Source organism: Coloeus monedula (genome assembly GCF_965178545.1).
Source record: "Coloeus monedula genome assembly, chromosome: 4".
NCBI lineage: Eukaryota > Metazoa > Chordata > Aves > Passeriformes > Corvidae > Coloeus > Coloeus monedula.
Window position 1 is genome coordinate 70436873 of NC_138784.1, and position 23754 is coordinate 70460626.

Here is a 23754-nt window from a genome sequence, read left to right on the forward strand (position 1 = left end):
AAAAGGGGAGCACTGGGAGTATTTCTAAAGGAATGATCCCCCTTGCCACTTCAGTAGTTACATCAACCCCCAAAAACTGCCCACACCTTGAGTGCTGATGAAGTTTGTCAGCTGGAGGTTAAGTGGTGAAGAGAGGTTACCTTGAAGCTGAATGTCAAGATGGAGATAAGCAAACACGATTTATTTTAACAGGACGAGGTGAAAGCTTGAAAGAGTATGTGCACTAAAATGTAGCTCCTTTCCAGGAAACAGTGGCTATAAATAATATCCAAAAATCATGAGAAAAAACCAGATGGGTCTAAAAAAATTATGTGAATATCCGCTCACTCGGCAAAGAAGATAATTTGCTGGATTTGGCTACAAGGGAAATAGAAGACAGATTCTACATTAGGCCAGTATTTGGCACAATTTGGATACTGTGTGAAAACCTGGTGCCAGTAATTGAGGAAACATATCAAAAAATTTGGGAAGAAGAGCTTCACGAATTAAAAAAAAAGGCATGCTTTATGTCTGAGATTCAGGAAACGACATCTACCTGGTTTTGGTTTTGGTAAATCAATACAAAAGCTTGATTAGTGTGTGCACAAATGAAACAGGTACTTTAGGAGGAAAAGTTTCCTGAGCTACCAAAGGTAAAACAAGATTTGCTTTCATGGCCTTTACAAGAGAAGAGCTCCAACATAGTTGTAGATATGGGAGTGTGGTATAAACACAGAAGGAGCTTTTGCTTTCCTTTCAAAGCTGCAGTGATCATGCTTTTTATTCATGTTAGAAAGGCCAGCAACATCGTGCTTCAAAAGAAAACAAGCTAACATCTCTTGATGTAATGCCAGAGCCACCGATACTTAACTTAGTATAACCCAATCTCCCCTGAAAAGAGTAATCCAAAGCCACCCATTGACAGGCCAAAGGATTGGTGCCTTTGGAAAATAAAGTGCCAACACTAACATGGATTTTCTCTCCCCCTTTTTACTATGTTCTGCCATGGATATTCTCCACTCCAGTGAATCAGTTTAATCAGCGTGGTAGTTTAAGATATTTTGGCAAGCATATGGGATCTTTGTGAGCAGGGACATGTGAATGATCTGTGTCAATAACAAGCATGACTTCATCCTTTCCAACTTGTCCAAAAAGAGATTTTTAGACACGTCTGCAAAATCAGCAATGAAGTTAAACAGCAGGGAGGAGAGGTCTTCCCTGGAAAAAAAAAAACCTGTCTAGTCCTGTACCAGTTGGCAGAGCACACCTAAAACTGCATCAGTAAACAGTGTCTTCTGTTGGGGCCGACTCTTGCCTCGGAATAAAAAGCGGCTTTAACAGCTGAATAATCTCATTATGCACACCCAGGCCTGCGCCTGCTGTCACAGTCCAGTATTGCTGAAGGCTTGTTCTAAGCCTATGGGGGTGTAAACGCTTTCCCAACCCAAAGAAAAAGCTTGTCAGAACCTGGATTTGAAATGTAAAATAAACACCAGATTCTCACTCTGCAGCTCTGGGCTGTGCCAGCTTTCTCCAGCTCACGCAGCTTTAGAGTTGCCCAAGAGGTGATGCTGTGCCCAGACGCGCAGGCAGGGAGCGCTTCCAACAGATCAGAGTTTTGTGCCACTAAATTCACCGCTGTAAAATACCCTCAATGTCCATGTGGGAACAGTGACTGGGCAGGAGGACAGAGAGACCAAATTTAGACTAGAAAACACACCCAGTGGCAGAATCAAGAATCACAGAATGACAGAATGAGTGGGTTTGGAAGGGAACTCTGGAGATCATCCAGTCCAACTACCCCTGCCAAGGCAGGGTCACCTGGAGCAGCTGACACAGGAACACATCCAGGTGGGTTTAGAATGTCTCCAGAGAGGGAGACCCCATGAGCAGCCTGTTCCAGTGCTTTGCCACCCTCAATGTAAAGAAGTTCTTCCTCATTTGAAGTAAAATCTCCATGTTTTATTTCATGGCCATTGCTGTGTTGCTCAGCACCACTGCAACCAGCCTGGCACCATCCTCTTGGCACGTGCCTTGGAGATACTTAGATACATTCATGAAATCCTCTCTCAGTCTTCTCCAGACTGAACAGGCCCAGCTCCCGCAGTCTTTCCTCATTCGAGAGATGCTCCAGAGCCCTCCTCACCTGTGTGTCCTCCGCTGGACCCTCTGCATAGCTCCTTGTCTCCCTTCACGGAAGAGCCCAGAACTGAGCACAGTAATGGACGCCCACTAAACCACCACTTAGGCAGTAATTTGGTGTTCAGCCACTGTCACCCCCAGTGTTTTATCACCGTGACGCCTGAGGGCCCCACCCGCTACATGACGGCTGGCGTGACGCCTGGCGGGCACAGACACGTCACTGCAGTGACGTCCCGCGGGCCCACAAGGCGAGTCGTGCGCTGGGGCCACCAAGGACGTGACATTCAGAGCCAATTTCCCCCTTCCCCGCCGCTGTGAGGGACGCGGGGCTGAACTCTTTTCCACTTCCATTCCCGTTTTCATTCCCGTTCCTCTTCCCCTTCCGCCTCCGCACTCCCGGTAACCCGTCCGCCGCCAGGGCCCCGCGTGGGGCTGCCCTCCGCGCTGCCTGACCCCCGCCCCTCGGGAAGCGCCGCTCCGCGCCGCCCGCAGCTGCGGCTCTGCCGCCGTGAAGCGGCGCCGCTCCTCCCTTCGCGCCCGGGCGTGGCGGGGCGGGTGCGGCGGGCTCGGTCGGGGCGGCGCCGTGGGTCAGGCAGCGCAGTGGCGGCCCGGCGGCCGTGAGGGGAGAAGCGCTCGGGGGCCTCGGAGGGGCGGAGGAGGAGGAGGCGGCGGCGGCGGCGCCGGGCGGGCCCATGTCGGCACCGGGCACAGGTACCGCGGGCACCGACGGGACGGGAGGGCGGTGCTGGGGCGTGTGTGAGGAAGGGGTCTCGGGGAGGGCCGGAGGAGGGCACAGGGGCCTGGGAGGGGCACGGGGAGGAGGGTGCCGGAGGTGGAGGGGCCGTGGGGCTCGGAGCAGGGAAGGTTCGGGTGGCGGTGCCTGAGGGCACAGGGAGAGGGAGGCCGGGAAAGGACAGGAAGCTGCTGTTCCCGAGCTGCTGGTTCCATCCGGAAAAGGGCCTGGGCTGCGGGAGAGCTGCGAGCGGGGATTGGGGTGGTAGCGAAGGAGTCTTTTTGTATTTAGTGCTTTGTCTGTAGGCCTCTGTTTCACGGTGGAAAGCGCGTTCCTGCAAGTCTGGCAGCAAAACATTCTCCCCGAGAGGTACAGAAGCGAAAGTAAAAGTGCCCGGCTGTTCGGCAGGCCGACTAGACGATGTGTCAGTGACCTGAAGTTTTGTCAGGGGAGGTTTAGGTAGGATATCAGGAGCAGGTCCTTCACCCCCAGGGTGCTTGGGCACTATAACAGCCTCCCCAGGGACGTGGTCACAGCACCGAGCCTGTCTGAACTCAAGAAGCGTTTGGACAATGCTCTCAGGTACATGGTGTGACTCTTGGGGTGTCCTGTGCAGTGCCAGGAATTGGGCTTTGATGATCCTTGTGGGTCCCTTCCAAGTCAGGATATTCTGTAATTCTGTGAACCTTCCCTGCCACTGTGTGGGGGACTCCTCTCTCTCTGTACTCTGTTTTTTTTCTGTGTACTGTGTCTCATCTTCCAAAACGTGTGGCTAAGTTTCTTTTCTCCTCATTGACCTGGGTATTTTTCTTATCCACCTTCCCTCTGCATTAAGAGAACCTTAACTGCATTTCAGTTCTTGAAACTTACAACCTTCTAGTGGTGTGGTAACTAGTGGTGGAGGAGTTTGTTGCTCTTTGAGATTTTTCAGCCAGTCAGAGGTGGGACATCTTGCCTGCATTCTTTATCTGCCACATATCTTTTGAAATTGAGTAGCTGCAAAAGGGACTGCTTATGTGATCCATTTGATTTCTAGTGAAAAATCTCTATGTGTCTAGTTTAGTAGAACTGTATTTTTTTCTCTCATACTTGTGTTTGCAAGTTGGGGATTCTGGATCATGTTACTGCAGGCTTTGAGAATAGACAGTTTTTATTGACTTGAGAGGATTGCTTTGAGGGCCAAGGTGTTGATGTTTATTCTTTTACTCTGAATTGTGAGTAGATTTGTGATGCTGAATACCTTATAGTACTCTCTTCTTTCCTCAAGAGTAAATACATAGATGGTTTTTTTTAAACGTTACTTCTGTATTTCAAGACTATTTCTTAAGTTTCTGAGCTCAGAGTATCATGAACCTAGTCCCATTCTTTCAAATTCCAAGCTTGTTATGAAAGAAAAGAGTAGAAACTTAAGTACAATAAAAATTGTCTTAACTGCAAATGAGTCAAGGTATGTCAAATATTGAAAAATTAAGATAAATAATTCCCTCTGAAAAAATATTATGTGTAGGTGCTGAAACTAAGAAGCAATGTTAAAGCATGTAAGGGTCTCCACAGAAATGGGTTGTCAGGAGTCCAAAGGCATAGGGATGTTTGTCTTGTCTCTGTTTTCTCTGTCCTTCCTAATTTTCAGGTATGAGTGCTGGTTTGTCCTGTCTGTTGGCTTATGGAGTTCATGTCATTATTGTGCCTTTTCATCAGTACATTCATGTAAATGTGAGGTGTTAAATTGAAGTTGTCTTAATCTTTAAGTTTCTCTTAATGTTTCCATACCATCTTCTTGTTTCCTGTGGAAAGGAGACACAGGTGAGCCAGCTGCCTGTTCCCATTTTTCCATGCTTCCCACAACTTTTGGGAAAGTTGCTTGTGGGACAGTTCTACTCTGCCTGCCACAGAAGCTCTGTGCTGGCTGAGACCTCAGCCCTTGTGTAGCTCCACGCCGGATCAGCCCGTCTGGAGCTCCATGCTGGATCAGCCCGGGTGTAGCTTGGAGGCAGTGGCTGCACCTCCTCCTCCTGCCCGAGGGTGTTTGGTGTCGGCACAAACGAGCTGGCAGAGCCATCGGAAAGGTTTGGGAGATAAGGAGCTGTACACGTAGCAGGTAGTGAGGAGTATTGCGACATACCTGTTCTGGCATACAGAACAAAAACCTATTGTAAAATGAGATTTTTGGGGTTTTTTTGGTCATCAGTGTTCACTGGGAAAAAGTGGATAGTACTGCCTTGTGGTCAAAACCATAACGCGCCCATTTCTGCTCCATCCCTTTTCTTTGTATCCCATCTTCTCTGGTTTGCTTTTATACAAGCAAACATCAGATACGTCTTTAAAGCAGAATTCTGAGTTCCTAAATTTAGTAAGCGCTCAAGTACCATAATGATTGTGGTAAATGACTGTGTTGTTAAAAGTTACATGTGTAGCTGGATATTTTGTTCAGAGTATTGGAATTGTGACATGCTGTTCCAGCATTTCTTTAAACATAGGCAACCTCTTCCCTCTTTGGTTAAGTACGGATTTCATAATAATATTGTTTTAAGATCAGCGTTTTTGGAATTCAAGTAGTTCTGAGATCTTGAGCTCCGAAATCTTATAGCTGTAGACATGCATTAGGGAGCCAAATTTGCTACTGCTTGTTTAAGCAATGCTGATTTGATTTCCATAAATCAGTGTCGGAGGTGTTTCTCCGTTGGTGCTGTTGCCAGTTGCTGCCAGAGGCCAAGTCCTGAATAGTTTCCCCATTGATAAGTTGTCACTGCACATCTGTGAATACTGATACTGTAAATTTCTGCAAACCATTTTTTCTTCAGAAGCCCTGGACAAGCACCTTAAATATTGTAATACAGAGTTTCATCTGGGTGGGATAAACAGTATATGAATCTCTCATTTTATTGTTTGGGAGATGGCAGAGGGATTGTGCAATGCTTATTAAAAAACATATCTTCTTTATTGTGTAGTCTTATTTATAAACATATTTCAAAATAGTTAATACCAGAAGCACTCTACATTAGATTAAAATGCAAGTGTCTCATTATCCACTCTGAGTAGATGCAGGGCATTGGTGAATCTAGCATGTTTTCATCATCCAGAGTAAAATGTTAGAAAGGCAAAAGTAGGGGTGGCTATTGGGAATCAAACTGGTGTTACTAATAAAAAAAAATGATGGCTCATCAGAAGGCATCACATGCAGTGGTGTCCTATCAATCTCACCTATATATGCATTTAACTTGAAGCATGTAAATGTCTGAAAATTACTTATGGTTTTAAGAAATCAATTTAGCCTGAAGTAAATAAAGTCTAGGTGGTTCTAACTGCCTCTTGTGGTCCTGACTGGCCCATCTGACCCTGACATGAGTCAACAGAATGCCCTTGCATTCTGGGCTGTAGTACCAGGAGTTAACCATAAAGCTGAAGAAGGTGAGTCTTCCCCCTTTGTTCAGTGCTTGCCACATCCAGATGTGGATTCTCTGTTCCCAAGAAAGGCATTGGCAAACTGAAATAAGTCTATCGGAAGATCACCAAGAACACAGGTAGGCTGGAGGACTTGATACCTGAAGAGAAACAGAACTGGGTTCTTGATTGTCACCCCAAGACATTGATCTGTAAGAAGAGAGGGGAAAATCTTATTACTGTCTTAAAACAACCTAATGGGAGAGCATAGAGAAGATGAAGCTGGGTTCGTCTCGAAGCTGTGTAGGGACAGGATGGAAAGAAACAAACACAGTATGTGCATGGCAATTTCCAGGTTGGTATTAGGAAAAGTTTTTTTTCAGTGTACCTGGAGGGGACCATTGCTTCTCTGTTCTTGGAGATACTAAAGCCTTAGCCAAGCCTCTGATCTGATTGGATTTGCTTGGAGCAGGGGGCTGAACTAGGTGCTCATCACAGTTTCCTCCTAATCAAAATTGTCCTGTGATTTTACCCTTTTGTGTTCAGTATATGTTACCTTTTGTGTCCTTAGCCAAATGATGCCAAAGCTTAGGGTGCTGGAAACACCAAAGAGGCTAAAGCTCCTACAAAATATTGGTTCTGTAGAAGGAGAGAGGAATTCTATCCTTCGTTAAGTTTGGATAATTGCAGCCTTTCTGATGATATTTCCGTTTGCTCTGCTGGCAGGGAGGTTTGTGCATACAGCTTAGTCAGCACTGCTTGCTTTTCAGCTGCTTCTTATGCTGAGTGCAGAGATGCTGGGGAAATCTGGGGAGGGGTGAGGAAAGAAGGAAGTGAGTTGATGCCTTTTCACAGTGAGGATAACGGGACATCGGAGCAGGTTGGCTGGAGGGGTTGTGCTGTTTCTTTCCTTGACACTTTCCAAGACTGGAACCTGGAACAGTCTTGCCTGAACTCATTGCTGACCCTGCTTTGAGCAGGAGGTTGAATTACTTGAGGTCCCATCTAACCTGCGTTCTCCTATGATCCTAAGTAGTGGTAGTGGAAGGAGATGTGTAGAAAAGTCAGTGAGATGCAAGTGCATGCTGATGTATCAAGCATGTACTTATTTTTAAGTTGGGGGTACTTTGTTTTCATCAGTCTTGAATTTTTTTTTTTTTTCAGATGGACGTGTTTATGTTCAAGATAGCTTTGCAGAACAACATGCTTATAAAATGATTAGTTTTTACCTGACAGGTCCATTCCTTAGTTCAAGAAAACTTAAACCTTTATTTTGAAGAGTCACGCATTTGTGAGTTAGGTGAATATGGGTGGACTGTGAAAAATGGCTAAAATATCAACAGCAATTTAAAAGTATTTATTCTCCTGTGATTCTGCAGGTTTGCCTGGGTAACACAATGCCAGCTGAGCGCAAAAAGCCAGCAAATATGGAAGAAAAAGAATCTCAGTTAAATAATAAAGAAAAAGAATTTAGTGAAAGGCGACCAGTGAGCACCAGGGAGAAGCCAAAAGAGGATGTCAAGGTTGGCATGAAGAGAGAGACTTTAAAGGTTCCTGAAGATAAAAAGAAAAAAATGGAAGAGGATAAAAGAAAGAAGGAAGACAAGGAGCGGAAGAAAAAAGAAGAGGATAAAGTAAAGGCAGAAGAGGAACAAAAGAAGAAAGAAGAAGAAGAAAAAAAGAAACTCGAAGAAGAGGAGAAAAAGAAACAAGAGGAGGAAGAAAAAAAGAAACAAGAAGAAGAAGCTGCTCAACTGAAGTAAGTTGTCTTTCAAAGGTTTAATTGTGCCAAATGCTGGAGTTCTACTATCAGGATTGTGGTCAGAGTTACACAAGATGAACTGTTTTGAGTTACTTTTAGTAAGTTGCATGTACTGTTATCAATTTTATGTGGCTGTCTGATTGTGCTTTATGACTTCTAAGAGATTTTGTGTTTTCACTTGTAACCTCTGTTACTGTGGTCTCTGTTGTGGGGGTTTGATAGTGTTCTGCATGTGATGACCATGGAGAGCACAGTTATGCTTGAGTAAATGTTGTGGTTTAACCCCAGCCAGCATCAGGCCACACAGCCACTCCCTCCCCTCAACAGGATGGGGAAGAGAATCAGAAGAGTAAAAGTGAGAAAACTCAGGGGTTGACAAAAAGACAGTGCAGTGGGTAAAGCAGAAGCTGTGCAGGCAAGCAAACCAAAACAAGGAATTCATGCCCCAGTTCCCCAGCAATCCCCAGAACAGCAGGGCTTCATCAAATGTAACAGTGACTTGGGAAGACAAACACCATCACTCCTACAATCCCTCCCTTTCCTTCTTCCCCCAGATTTATATGTTTACCATGATGTCATATGATCTGGAGTATCCCTTGGGTCAGTTGGGGTCAGCTGTCCTGGCTGTGTTCCCTCCCCGCTCCTTGTGTACCCCCGGACTCCTTGTTCGTGAGGTGGGGTGAGGAGCAGAAAAGGCCTTAACCTTGTGTAAGCACAGCCCAGTAATAATGAAAACACCCTTGTGTTATCAGCATTGATTCTAGCACAAATCCAAAACACAGCCCCACATAGGATACTCTGAAGAAAATTAACTCTGTCCCAGCCCAAACCAGAACAATAAGAAAGCGCAGGTGCATTTAAGATGAAGTGTTAGTGTCAAAATATTGGGAATACAGATTCTTAACAGGTCTACAGACCATACCAGGAGCAAATCTGCAGTGAGAAATGACTGTCATTTCTGTAATCAATCACAGACAGTTGATACCTGATGGCAAACTCAGAATGTAACCTGGCAGTTTAATATGTGATATTACCAAGACCATGTTTCTTAGTATGTTATCCAAAGGTATTACAGTGTTGAAGGTGGCATCTTTAGACCAATAAAGCTAAGGTTTTGGCCATCCTTAGGTCTGAAATATTTCACTTTTAAGATCGAGGCAATGTCATAGCCAAATTCTACCTGGGACAGATATATTTCACCTATTCCAAATTTTCTGTGTAATTTCAATAGCCTGGCAATAAAAGATTTTCCTTTACTGTGGAATATAGTAACCTGTTGAAAGGCTGTTGTCCTCATCTGTAAGAATTTAATCTCCATCTGTAGTAAATGGAGTTTTATGTTTATATTTTTGAAGTCTGTTTGGATTAATATGTTCTGCATAGAAATATTTGAGAAATTTTGTTTTGTAGCAAGTAGTGCTTGCCCTTTGCAGCACAAAAATTAAACAGAGTTTCTGAAGCAGATGCTTTAGCTTTCTAGGATTAGCTTGGTAGATATTTAAGAAAAGAGTAAGGGGAAACTGTGTTAGAACTGCTGAAGGTTTTCCAACTGTGACTTTTTTTCCTTTGAGCTGATACCCTGAGAGTAAGGCTCTGTAACAAAAATTACTAACTTTTATGTCTCATAGGGAGAAAGAGGAAGCACATCAGCTCCATCAGGAGGCTTGGGAGCGCCATCAGGCAAGAAAGGAGCTCCGCAGCAAAAACCAGAATGCACCGGAGAGTCGTCCCGAGGAAAACTTCTTCAGCAGACTGGACTCCAGTCTGAAGAAGAACACGGCTTTTGTTAAGAAGCTAAAAACCATTACAGAGCAACAAAGGGACTCCTTGTCCCATGACTTTAATAGCCTGAATTTAAGCAAATACATTGCAGAAGCAGTAGCTTCTATTGTGGAGGCCAAACTGAAAATATCAGACGTGAACTGCGCTGTGCACTTGTGTTCCCTCTTTCACCAGCGATATGCTGATTTTGCTCCTTCATTACTGCAGGCCTGGAAAAAACATTTTGAAGCAAGGAAAGAAGAGAAGACTCCCAACATTACCAAGTTAAGAACTGATTTGCGTTTCATTGCAGAATTGACAATAGTTGGGATTTTCACTGACAAGGAAGGTTTGTCTTTAATCTATGAGCAGCTTAAAAATATTATTAATGCTGATCGAGAATCCCACACTCATGTTTCTGTGGTTATCAGCTTTTGTCGGCACTGTGGAGATGACATTGCTGGTTTGGTACCAAGGAAAGTAAAAACTGTTGCAGAGAAGTTTAACTTGAGCTTTCCTCCTAGTGAGATAATTAGCCCAGAGAAGCAACAGCCCTTCCAGAATTTGTTGAAGGAATATTTTACGTCTTTGACCAAACACCTGAAAAGGGACCACAGGGAGCTACAAAATATTGAAAGACAAAACAGGTGACAATTGAATGTTGTTTTTTCCTTATGAATAAAAAATAGTTTATTTATGAAATGGCTAGATTTGTTGCAGTATTTATAAACAAAGTCTGTTAGCAGTGTGTAGAAGATAAGTGTGTTCTGCAGTGTTTCTAAAAAAGGTCCTAAATTTGTTCTGAATGCTTAAAAAGCAGAGACCAAACAGACTCTTTGAATATCTTTTAAAGAAAAGGGAGGTTGACCTTTAGCTGTAATTCTCTTTACTCTCTTTGGTGCTGTTTCCTTATCAGCAGGAGAGCAATGCTGCTTTCCCAGCTGGTGCTGTCCTTTTCCAGTTGGCACAATCTGATTTCTCCCTTTCCACCCACATATATCTAACGAAGCATATGCCACAATTGCTTTGGCTTGTTTACATTTTTTAGTGTGCCAGCATGAAGGAAAAAATAGGTTAAATTAACAAGGTATCTGTTATACTCCAAGGTGGAAAAATATATATTAAATAAATGTATTAAAATGTTGGAGGTTGTAGACAATTTGATAAAAGTCCTCTTAAATATCTGTATGTAGTACTAATATTGTAGGGTATAAATATGCAGACCTTGAGATCTGAATAATTTTATTTCTGCCATGTTCACGTTGTTTGATAATTGTTGGGTTAAAGCATCCTGAATTCTCATTATTGGAGCCAGCCTAAACCCAAATGCTGGTTTTAAAACATTAATTCTTAATCCCTTCTGGAAGCATTCCAGTCACATAGAAACGAACATATTACTGTGTATAGTCACATATTTCAGCTAAAAGGCTGGACATCCATCCAGAGCCAAATGTATGCTTGGAAGGCATTAAATTTTTATGTTTCCAAAGCAAGGATCCATTGTGCTGATAGGTTTTGTGCTGCAGTCCTATCTGTGCTCAGCCAAGTTTTGAATTTCACAGGATCATAAACTGACTTGAGGTACTGTCATTTCTGCAAGTACCTTGCTAGTTTAAAGTGTGTTACTGACTTAGGTGTAATTCTTTCAAAGTGAATGAATATGAACCTTTATACTTTCACAATTATGACTGGTTCTGGGCACATTGGTTCTGTCTGGTGTTTCAATGAGTGGGTGTTACAAAGCCTAATGATATGACAGAAAATAAAGTGAAAAAAGTTTCTGAGAGGTATAAAATATGGTAAGAAACCAAAAAGAAGAAAGAATGTAAGTGATCTGGGAGAGAGAAATATACTTTAATATTTACTTGTATAACTGGATAAAAATGACTGCACAGAGCCTGAGCAGCCTGGTCTGACCTCATCACTGAGCCTGCTTTGAGTAGATCAGACAAGGGCAGATGAGGGACCTCTTGGAGCACCTCATCATCTGAGTTATCCCTGAGCTTTGTTTTGGGGAAGGAATGTGAAGAACTGTGGATTAAGAGAACTCGGTTATTTCTCTCTCTGAACTTCGAGGTGCTTGTTTTAACTCCTTAATAAAAGTTGAGGAGTAAGTTTTGTTAAATAAGACATCAAAAAACTTTCCTACCAAATTTTGTTTGTTTACAACATCTGTAACAAATTCTTGGCGTTTGCCCGCTATGAAGTGTAAAGCATCAGGGAGGGCAAGACAGAAATTTGCTTAGTAAGAAGTTTGAGTACTATAGAAATCTTCCTAAACTGTGGATTTTGGGAAGGTGAGTGTGCAGTTGGTTCCTTATTTGCTTTTGATTTTTTTTTTTTTTTTTAATGTGGGTGGCAGGTTTTTTGGGTGTTTTTGGTTGGTTGGTTTGGTTTTTTTTTTTTGTTGTAACAAAACAACCAATTATTCTATTGGTTAAAACAGTTCTCTGTGTATTAAAAATCTGATCCATTTTGCTGTAGTTTTTATTCACACTGTTATTCCAGAATCATTGAAGTGAGTAGGGAATGAACTGTTCCCTTTAGTGCATCAACTGTGTCATATGTTTAGGTTATGATATTTTGTCAGGTAAATAACTCATCAATTTATCTGTGTCAGGAGAGCGACTGTGAAATGATTCAAGCCTTACAAATTGGTTGAATTAATTGAAAATTACTATGCTAAATTAACAATACTTTAGTGCTGTGTTACCTGTGGAATCGCTTAGGTAAAATTAAAGCAGACTCAAGTGTTGCTGGTTAAGTGGATAATTAGGAAAAGTACCTTGAGTTATGCTGTGACTTTGATATAGACATAACATAAAACCTGGTGGTCATTTGGTTACACAGCTGAGGGCACAACAGAACTTAACAGGCTGTGTCATTGGAAGGTAACAACTTGATTCCCAAATTCTAAAGAGAGTTTTCAAAAATAAGTGTTAGCTATAGAAGAAACTTCTTTTGTCTAAAGATGTGCTGAACTTGCCTCATGGTGCTTTGAAGTGACATCGAGTGAGACAAGTACTGTGTGCTGTACTTGTATTCAGAGGTGAACCGTGCTTTTTAAAGTTTGCTTCATTTGCTTTAGCTTCTTTGAATTTGTTAACACTTGTCTTCTTGGAACTGAAATTGAGAACTGAAAGTCTTGTACTATTGTTACAGCACTTTGCTTTTTTTGTTTTTTTATAATAGCACAAAGCTTCAATGCTCATGTTTATAAAGCTGCTGGTGTATTTTAAGTTTAAAATATGTATGCAGTGGACAGTGGTCTCCATGAAAAAGCAATGAATTTGCACTTAATGTGTTTCCTGAATCCACACCGAACTATTGCATTTCACAAATTGTCAGTGGTTATTTAATTTGTTAATTCTTTTTTGCTGTACTTTGCAGGAGCAGGCAATACATGTTAAATAAGTGTGTTTTGTCAGAGAAATAGAACTTCTGCCAGCATTAGTGCTTCTTGCCCTTTAGCCAGACACCTGTGTCCACTTCTGGTTCTGGGCAGGCATAAGGGATCTTGTTGCTCACCCTGTAAATGTGTACAAAGATGACTTGTTCTGCAGCTAACCTGGAACAAGAAGACTGATATCCCTCAACTGACATTGCCTAAACTATTTCAGAATTCTTATGCCACAAAATGCTTGCATCTTTTGGCAAGACTGTGACCGTATGCCTATTGCATAATGAAAGCGTAATGGTAATGGAATCCTATAGATGATAATGTAAAGATACGACTTGTTTTGGAAATTGTGGCATTTGCACCTTTTTTCAGACTTCTGATGCTTTCATCTCAGTGCTGGGTGCCTGGTCAGTAGTTCCAGCACTTGTAAGTAGTGATTAGGTTCCTTCAAATGCAAGTTACTTTTGACAACAGACCTCAGTTTTAAAAATTGTTATTTAAAACAAGTATGAACAGTTTTGTAAAAGAAAATAAAGAGCAGCTGAAGAAACAAATGTAACTGCTCATAATTTGGACCAATAGCCTTGAAATAACTTGGTTTATTGGAAAGTCAGTGGGCTGCTTGCAAATTTTTTGATATTAGGTGATAATAGCTCATGTAATCATTAAAGCAATGTGGAAATGGATTGTTACAGGTGCAAAGCAACTTTCATCCAGCTTTCATCTAAGTTGAATGTTTTATTTTACTATTCAAGTCTTTTTCTACTGTTACAGCTTAATTGTGGCAAAGAGTAAGTGGGCCTTTCTCTTTGGACATGGATGCTGGAGCTTCTGTGGCTGTACTGTCTTCAGCGGGATTGAAGTTGGAAATTCAGTGTGGTTTCAAAAAATAATAGTGTCACTTAAATCTTTGCTATTGCAGTCTAAACTAGAATTCTTACAGTTCCCTCAAAGAGGGCAGGTTAGGTTTGCTCAGAGAAATTCATAATGGTTCAGTATAGCTCAAATATATTTTAAGGAAAAAGGTGGTCTTACTGTAAGTTTGATTTTTGTAGACGCATTCTCCACTCCAAAGGAGAGCTGAGTGAAGATCGACACAAGCAATATGAGGAATTTGCAATGTCGTATCAGAAGCTGTTGGCCAATTCTCAGTCTCTGGCTGATCTTTTGGATGAGAACATGCCTGACCTCCCCCAAGAAAAACCAACACCCGAGGGTAAGCAGATTCTAAAGCAAGACAACAGAACCCTGGACTTGGCTTGGATGTGGTGGGAAAACTAACAAAACTCTTTTACAACGTGTTCTTTCTGCTGGTTTCATTTCATTCAGCCTTTCCCCCGAAGGATATCAGCTAATGAATAATACATCTATTTTTTTTAAGTTAAAGTAATTATGCCTAATATGTAACCATAACTATTGTGTATTCTGTGTAGTTATGGTAACCTAAGTAATACCTCTTTAGATTTGTTTCTGGGAATAGAGTGATAAGTGGGAAATTAAAAATGTTTTTAACCTGATCCTTCCCATTTAATATTATGCAGTTTTTAGTATTTAAAAACTGTTAGAGTTTTAAAAACCAATACTGTTAAAAAATATGTTTGAAGTCCATTTTGGGTCATGGTGTTATGGGCAGGATCATATTGTTAAGCCAAATACATCAGTAGGTGTAGCTGTCTGGCCCCTTGAGCAGAAGTGCAGCTTTAAATGCCTTTAAATCTAAACTTTGAGATTTGTTGAGATGTTTTTGAAATTGTGAGTATCTTTTGCCTTAAATGATGTTGAACTTAAAAAGCTGTTTTTCTTGAGTGCCTCTAAATTTTAAATTGTTCTTTTTAAACTTTATTCTTAAAACTCAGTGGTGTACAGTTCATCATATTCAAAGTGATTACTTTTAATGCTAATGTTATTAAAGTCTGTTATAACTTTCCTTTCTAATACCACATAATGAGCTGCTTAGTTTTACTTGATTTGACTTCCTCTCTGATTCTGTCTGCATTTTCAGTTAAAATGAAATTTACAATTTTAAGATAATTTCTTGATATGTCTAGTACTAAGACTGAATTGTTAAAAACACTTTAAAGTATGCATTGCAGTATTTAAGTGAAAACAGAGGTAGTAATAAATAGTTGAACTCTTTCCTAAAAGGACTCTTAATCTCTAAGGTGCTTCCTCATAGAAGATTGTAAGTTTGTGTAAATAATTTTCTTATGGTTTCACTGTTTTTGCAGAGCATGGACCTGGTATTGATATTTTCACACCAGGAAAGCCTGGAGAATATGACTTGGAGGGGGGTATCTGGGAAGATGAAGATGCTAGAAACTTCTATGAGAATCTCATTGACTTGAAGGCTTTTGTGCCAGCAATTTTGTTTAAAGATAATGAAAAATATTCCCAGAACAAGGATTCCAGCAAAGATGAATCAAGAGGTAGGATGCTTGATCAGTATTTTCTTTAACATATCTTGTCCATCAGATAAACAAACTTGATGGAAGTAATGAGTCTCTAATTAAATAATTTGTGGTAATCAGGACAGTACACCAGTTTGGGTGAATTTTTAGGGAATAAACTAGATGGCGTAGGGATTATATCTGGTTATTAAGGAAGAGAAAAAGTAAATGCATTTTAATACTGTTAGAATTTTGAATTTCAAGTAATTGGAGGTTAACCAGTGTGAGTAAACACAAACTTTTCTGTGAGAAATGGGAAGTTTTCCCTTTTTTGCAGATGTTAGTGTTTGGGGTTTTTTTCACTGTTACTTTCTTACTAAGTTATTAATGGTAGGTGGCTTTGTCAGCATAAAATTTCACTAGCTTAAAAGACCTGGCTGGTTCCTCGCTTCTGACACAGCCCTCAATTCACAACCAGGCATGTGCAGACTTTAGGTACAATGGGATAAAAAGTCACCATCCCTGGCTCAAGGTGTAAGAGAAGACGGATGTTTGGATAATTCTGAAATTTCCCTGTAAGGATCTTTAGATACTGGAGCAGCTTGCCCAGGGAGACTGGAATCTCTGTGTTAATATTTTAAAACAACTGGAGAAATACCTGAGAAATCTGGTATGAATAGTGTTCATCCATTTTGACCAAAAGGTTGAACTGGAGATATCACCGAAGTCCATTCCAGACTAATTTTGTCTGTGATCCTAAATATGTTACTTGTTTGTGAGTCTGTATTTCCATATGATGTGTGCACTGTTTAGAAGTTGTCACACTCTGCTTTGAAAATTTTTAGAATTTTAATAAGGTTATCTGCCTTGAATTTTTTTTTTTTAAATGAAGCATTGTCTGGAAATGGGATTGGAAGGAGGCCTGAAAGAACAGTAAAATTCTGTAGGTAGTAATCTCTTGGAAAAATGTTCAGTGTTGGACCAGTGTCATGGTCCGAGAAAAATATTAACTATTCTTTTCTGAATCTTTATCAGATTCAGATACTATTTTCAAGGAACCTAATAATTTTTATGTGACCTTTTATAATAGCATGTTATTTCTTCAACACCTTCCTCCTGTTCTGCTTTTTCCTTTTTCTCCTTCATCTGTGTAAAAGATTTCCCATTAAGGCACTAAAGAGATGCAGGTTTAGCAGCATTAATCTTCCTGTATTCTAATCATGACTGTGTATCTTTAACAATTTATTAGTATTTATTTGGTATTTCTACTAAACTTGTAAACAGATTCAAAAGATGCCAAAGATAATAAGGAAGCAGGTGGGAATGAGGACCTGGAATTGGAGCTGGAGAACCTGGATATTAATGATGATGCACTGGAGTTGGACTGTGGAGATGAGGCAGAAGATCTTACAAAGAAGCTTCTTGATGAGCAAGGTAAAGAGAATTGGTTTTAAGAATTCTTTTTCTTCCTGATTTGTTTTTTTGAACTTGATTGTTTTAGTTTGTAGATTGTTGAGTGCATTCAGGGGAATTTATTTATTTATTTATGAAACTAGTTGCTAGAAACTGCTAGGATTGTGATGAATGTTTTTGTAACAAGTCATACAGATACAAGTGAAAATTATTTTAAAGCTGTTTATGTAGTGAAAGTTACTGATTCCTTCACACAGTTTTTAAAAGTAAGCAAATGTAAAGGCAGTTGCCTGAAAAGTGACTACAAAAAGGAATGTAGACTTCAGTGCATAAATTACTTTTCTCATCAAATGTGCTTAGGGTGCTAATAAAATATTTTCTGTTTCTAACTTTCCTTGAAATCTAAGATTCAGCTCTACCTTTTGAATTGGTAAAGGCTTTTCTTATGTTACAGCTTTACGTAGCATAATTTAACAATTCTAACCTCTAATTATGTGTGAAGGGCTGCAAATGGCACCTTGGCACCTCTAAAAGTGTAGCTGTGTTCGTTTGACTAGGGGAAACAGCAGCACTGTGTTTCTTAAGAATTTTTCTTAAGAATTCAAAGGTTTCTTTTCGTGGTACCAAATAGTGGGAAAAGCAAAATCTGGTGTTAAGTGCCAAATTCATAGAGGAGAGTCTGGAAAATTTCTGAAGCATGCCACAGGTTTTGCAATTAGAAGATAACAGTAGGGGTATTGATCTGGTGAGATCTTCATAGCTGATGTCAGGAAATCAGAATTTTATATTCGTGTTTACAATAATGGGGGTGAATACTTAACAACTAAACATTACAAATGCACTGTTTGGGAAATATCTTCATAAATGATTATATCTTATAGCTTAAAGATGTGTGCTGCTTATTTATTTCCCTCTGTTAGAACAAGAGGATGAAGAAGCCAGTACTGGATCTCATTTAAAACTCATAGTAGATGCTTTTCTTCAGCAGCTTCCAAATTGTGTCAACAGAGACCTCATAGACAAGGTACAGTCATAATTTTAGTTTTTTCCATCTTAAAAGCCATAAAGCAAGATCAGATAGATAAGAAATAAGCATTTTAAGCTTTGGAGTCTGGCAGTAGCTGAATTAATTTTTAATCAGTCTGTATTCCTCTCAGTGGACATGTTTTCTAACTATGTCAGTTCCAGCCAAAACTGAAGATTTTTCTTTATGGTTATTTTTAAAGCAGCTGCATGTGGTAGAAATAGCTCTATAAAAGCCATGTTTAAAAACCATTTTCTGTTGCTTTAATTAAAATCCACTCTATTAAAGGGGAAGTACTGCATTAACTTTCCTCTTTATAGGCAGCAATGGATTTTTGCATGAATATGAATACGAAAGCCAACAGAAGAAAACTGGTACGAGCACTTTTCATAGTTCCTAGACAAAGGTAAGAACGGAAGGGGAACAAGCTGGATCCACCCATTTGTTATTTAATTTAGCATCTGCATGTATTTTTTAAAACCAGTGTATATTCCAAGTTGCTTTTGTTTATTCCTGATGTGCACTTCTGGAGTGGCTTATACTGAAGCACCAAAGAAATATTTAGGATCAATGATCCACACCACAATATTTTGCCAAAAATTAAGGTTTTTAATAAGGAATTTCTTTTTTTTTCTGGTACTTGGTGTTTATAGCAGATCTCTTTTCATTACTTTTTTTTAACTGTGAAAACAACAGCAAAACCTACCTGATACCAAAAAGGGAGCATTTATTTAATTCAGGACAAGTTGCACTTTTTTTGTGTTAGAGCCTGTGGACAGTTAGAGCACAGTGTAGTTTGGAAGGAGGAACCTCTTTGAAAATCCATTATTCTCTTTGCATAATCTGCTAAATTGGGCTAGATGACAATGCTCCTGAGGAACTCGTAAATGTGCACAGCAAAAGGAGATCCTTTCTGACAGAACAGCATGATGGCTTGTAAATTCAGCAGTGTGATTTCATGGATGGCATGAAAGCAAAAGTTACATTCCTGATGTATTGCACTATCAAAAAATTAGTATCTCAGACCAGGCAGTACTATGAACACAGTTAAGAAACTCCTAGAAATGTGTATAGTCTCCACACTGCCACTGATTTATTGTCTTCCCAGTGGTACTACAGATTTGTATTAAAAGTAATAGTCTTAAAAATATTAACTTTTCTCACAGAAATCAACAGAGCAGGATAGATAGTGGGGTTGCCTTGAGGAGCTGCTACTTTTGTGACATTTCTGGTCTCCAGTAGTTGGAACTAACACTGAAGTGAATGGCTCAGCTGATCTTCTCACTGTTGATCCTTAATTATAAATATGAATTATTCCTAATATTAAGAAGTATTAACATTTGATGTACAATTCTTTTTTAATTCCTTTTCCTGCTGTCTGCTCTGGGACCTGCTTGACTAACGAATACTTAAGCTACCTTGATTCTTTTAAGATCTTAAGTTCAGTTGTGTTTATCTGCCTGCATTTGTGACCCCATCTCTGGGCGACTCAGCTGGAGAATCAGGATGTTGACTGAGCTGCTTGTTCTGAACACAAGCAGCTGGAATGTAAATACCAGCTGAATTGCCCATAGATGCAGACAATTTGAAAGGGCAAACTATCCCAATATTTAAGTAAACTGTATTGCTGCAGTTGGTAAAAGAGCAGTTCTGCTGTGTGTCTTGAAATCAACATTTAAAATCCTTTCTGACGTAGAAAATTCTATATATTCTATAACACCCTGCTCCAAGGCTTTGTGTACTGTGCATTAATGATGATTTTGCTCTGCGTATCTCTGCGCTGAGCCATAATGATACGGCTTTACCTTCCATTATTGTTGTTCCACGCTTGTTTTTCCTAATCCCGGCATTTTTGCAATATCTCTCCAGGATATTGTAGGAGAAGAAAGCTTGTTATGGTTATGTTTCTGAGGAGGGTTTTTTGTGAAAACTTCAGAGGAACAATGTCCTTGAGGTTGCAGATAAAGCAGTATGTTTTCCAAAAGCATTTCGTTTCCAAGCGTATCAACTAATGCTGTCTATGTTTAGCTGCTTTCTTTGCAGCCATAATGAGGTATTTCAATAACAGAATAAGTTCTGTTTCTTCTCCTGAGATCAGTTTTGGGAAATGTGCAGGCATGACAGTTTTATCAAGAAAGTGTAAAACTGGTTTTGTGTTTGAAGAGTAACACAGAAACTGTGAAATCAAGGTCGTTATGTAGTGTTGCCAGGGAGCTTTATTGCTACCACTAGGGTTGGATAGATTGGGACAAATTAGGATTCTTCAAGACAGAAAACTTAATTTGACAAAAAAGGCCATTTCTTCCTCAACTCACTGTAGATCAGTGTTAGAATGCATCTTTGCCCTGCTCAGTTGAATACAGATGAATGGATCACATTTGCATTTTCAGCTGTGATTTGAACCTCCAACCCAATAGAACAGAAGGCCTTTTAAAAAGATTTTTCAATGCCAGTATGAGTGGCTTTCGCATTTGCATTGGAGGATTGATTTAAAACTAAATATTAGCCTTTTAATCCAGAACTGTAGACAGTGATTTAACCCATACTGCTCACAGCTTTAGGACTTTTGTGTGGTTCTTTGCTGTCTAACTGCATTATCTTCCTGTACACACAGTTATTTAGTTTTGCAATTCTGTAACTTTTTTTTTTTTTGACTTCACCATGAGAAGTCTGAAATCTTTTCTTAGGCTTTAAATTCTAAACAATTCTAGACAAATGTTAAGCAGTATATAGGGGCTGTTGTGGCTTCTGGTATGTTTTGATGTTGCCATCTATGGTGATCTGTGAAGTTGCAAGTTTACAAGCAGTAAGAGATCAGTTGTTCACATAGAAGTTTTTAGTGTTATTATTGGTTCATAACTCAGGAGTTAGCTGCTTCTTAAATGTTAAATAGCTGGGCACATTTTAACTCAAAAGCTGCAAGCCTCCTGTGTATTTACTGTCAGCTTTTCATCCTGAGACTTCTCTGCAGCAAGGTCCTTTTTGTTCAGTTGAACTTGACTTATCAGTGTTTCAGTGGCCTGTTTCAGTTGAGGATAAATTGAGGGATGTGCTTGAGATCAAGGAGTTTTATGTCCTGGCAAAGAAATAAAAGACAAAAGTGCTCCCCTGGTAACATTCCAATTCCACAGCATCCTTCTCTTCCCACTGAGCAATGTGGGTGGCACTTGGTACCTGTTCAGGCCCTGTGAATGCGCTGCTTTTATCCATTATGATTATGCTTGGGAGGCAAGAGTCCTGGCTCCATTGCTCCATTCTTTAAGCTGTCTTTCTTGTAGAATCACAGAAATTAGGAAATGCGCAAAATGCCCCCTTCACTCTTCCTGGGCATAAAATTCTGGATGCATCCATTTTAGAGAGATAGCAATTAGGACTTGGAGAAAAGTTTTTGTGTGGGTTGATTTATGATTGGCTTTGTTTGGGCTTTTTTAAAATAAATTGACATCTGAAATGGTAGAAAAAATATATGCTCTTAGATCTTCTACGGATGTGCAGCTCATGTGACCCTGAGATCCAGAGCTGATTAGGCTTCGGTCCATGGTATGTGGTCTAAGTGGCAGTGATCAGAAGTGGTGCTTTTTACTGTGGTGGTGTATATTCAGGGTGCTTAACATGGACTTTAGAGTGACTGGCTCATCCCTGATGCCAGATCTTGCTTCATAATGCAAAAGAGCAGGAAGAGAAAGCAATACTGTGGGGTTTGTGGGGGTTTAGTTAAGTTCTTCCCCCCTTCTCAAGAGAAATAAATGCTTCTGGGGGAAACAAAGCACTGGACGTACCAGTAGATGGTGCCACTGATACTGGAATGTCTCCACTGCTGAACATGAATTTTTGTCTCCCCTGAGAGGGAACTAAATCTCTGACTGCCAATTTCAGCGTAATTAACCCAAGGCTTTTCCTTATTATATTTCATCTATTTAGAAATACCCAGTCTTAGTATGCTTCCCCATGAAGAAACCTTTTGTGTCCTGTCAGAGAATAACAACAGTGTACTCTAAGACTTTAATTTTCCCCCAGGTATGCTCAGTTTACAGAGATGAAATTATTAGCTCTCAGCAGGCAGGTACTTGTTGAGACCAGAATAAAGCTTTCTGGTATTTGTCTTAAAAGAGTTGCCATACAGAAATCCCCTCAGTTAAATACACCCTCTTAGTTCAGCCACAGTCCTCTCTTAGTTTAGCTTTTGTGGGTGTGTGTGAAGTAGTGATAATTTCACTTCCCTCAAAGTTAATGGCTAAATGCTTAATAACATGGTAGTAATTTGCTGTGGGTAGTCAGCCTTGACTGTGTGTTCCAACAAGCTTGAAAAATGTAAATACTGCTTCAGTTATTGATTAACAAAAGAGATAAAAACTGTTAAATAGGTAACTGAGATACCCACAATGTTTCACCAGGAGTCTTGTGTGTTATCAGGAGGCTGCCTAGTTGTGTTTTTTGGTGGGAGTATATTCTGATGCTTCTAATCCACAATTTAAATACATAATTGTCTCTTTTTCTGTAAGTAGGTATTAAATATCTTGGAAATGGGCTCCAGTGACATAGAAGCAGAAAGAAGAAAGGAGGCAGTTGTGGATGCTTTGTTTTGGGGTTTTCATCTTGATGCTTTATGCCAGGGCAAGCTCTGTGTATCAACTGTGCTTTTGGATTTTTTTTGTCAGCATTTTTTGTCTTTTCCTTTCCTGAGCAGCAGGGAAAACCTTAATCCTTCATAAACTCAAGATACATTTTCCCTTACAGGCAATTTCTCAGTAGAAGCATGTAAATTTAGGATGTTTCTCTCCGCTTAAAAACTTTGGCTTGTTCTAGAGTTCATCTGTTTACTGCATTAACTTAATATTCTGAAAATAAACCGAAAATACTTCCTTCAGCTTGTTAAATGATATTATGAGGCCTCAGAGTGCAGTTGGTTTCTCTGCATTTAAAACTGATATATACACAGCTGGTTTGCATAAATGTGCAAAGGAAATGGGTGTGAAGGCATGTAATTAAGGAAAGAGAAAATGAACTAAGGAAATTCTATAGCAAACTTGGAAATATTACCATTTGTGGGAGTACTAGCAGAGTTTTGGGGAAAAGGGTGGCCACATCACATCTGCTCATCTTTGTTTTATGTAATAACTACTACATTCATTTAGAAGTTTCCCACCTTAAAAGTAAAGATATACTCTACCTCCCTGGTTATGTCTGCTGCTTTTCAGAAAAAATATTAATACGTTGCAATAACCCATGGCCTTGTCTGTAAGAACCTTTTTTTGCATGTTGAGATGGATCTGAATTTTCTTTCTGTTTGGTAATTTATTGAAGGTCAAATTCTGTAGTTGGTGGTATTTAGCATTTTACCTATGGCAGTAGTTAAAAAGGAATTTAACTATGAAGTATTCCAACAGGATATGTTTTTTTACTTTCTTGTATTATTTTTAAATTATATTGCTGTCTGAAGTGGGCCAAAAAAATTGCATGTGTGTAGTTCTGTCAGTATATTGATTCTTTTCACAATTAAAATGGTACCCATATTTGTACACATAAATACATTTTTGTCTATAAATTGTCTATTTTATCCTCTCCTTTGTAGATTGGATTTGCTACCATTTTATGCAAGACTGGTTGCCACATTGCATCCCTGTATGTCTGATGTAGCAGAGGATCTCTGTTCCATGCTGAAAGGGGATTTCAGATTCCATGTATGTTCTGGTGGTTTAGATTTTACATTCAGGTTAACCAATCTCATAAGTTATCCTTTGGGGAAAAAAACCCCCATTTTTTGTTGTGTAG

The 23754-nt window shown here is 39.9% G+C and overlaps 1 protein-coding gene across 2 annotated transcripts in view; it reads left to right on the top strand.

Annotated features, from left to right (window-relative positions):
- Window positions 1-2703: 2703 nt before the first annotated feature.
- UPF2 (UPF2 regulator of nonsense mediated mRNA decay) overlaps window positions 2704-23754 on the top strand; it is a gene marked incomplete at its 3' end in the record, with an annotated part of 52988 nt that continues 31937 nt past the window's right edge. For both annotated transcript variants that reach the window (XM_082280395.1, XM_082280396.1), the window contains exons 1-9: window positions 2704-2832; window positions 7615-7994; window positions 9626-10405; window positions 14214-14374; window positions 15387-15584; window positions 16830-16979; window positions 17879-17982; window positions 18303-18388; window positions 23555-23663. In XM_082280395.1, coding sequence (XP_082136521.1) covers window positions 7633-7994; window positions 9626-10405; window positions 14214-14374; window positions 15387-15584; window positions 16830-16979; window positions 17879-17982; window positions 18303-18388; window positions 23555-23663 — 1950 coding nt within the window. In that variant the 5' untranslated portion in view covers window positions 2704-2832; window positions 7615-7632. The remainder of the gene's footprint in view (window positions 2833-7614; window positions 7995-9625; window positions 10406-14213; window positions 14375-15386; window positions 15585-16829; window positions 16980-17878; window positions 17983-18302; window positions 18389-23554; window positions 23664-23754) is intronic.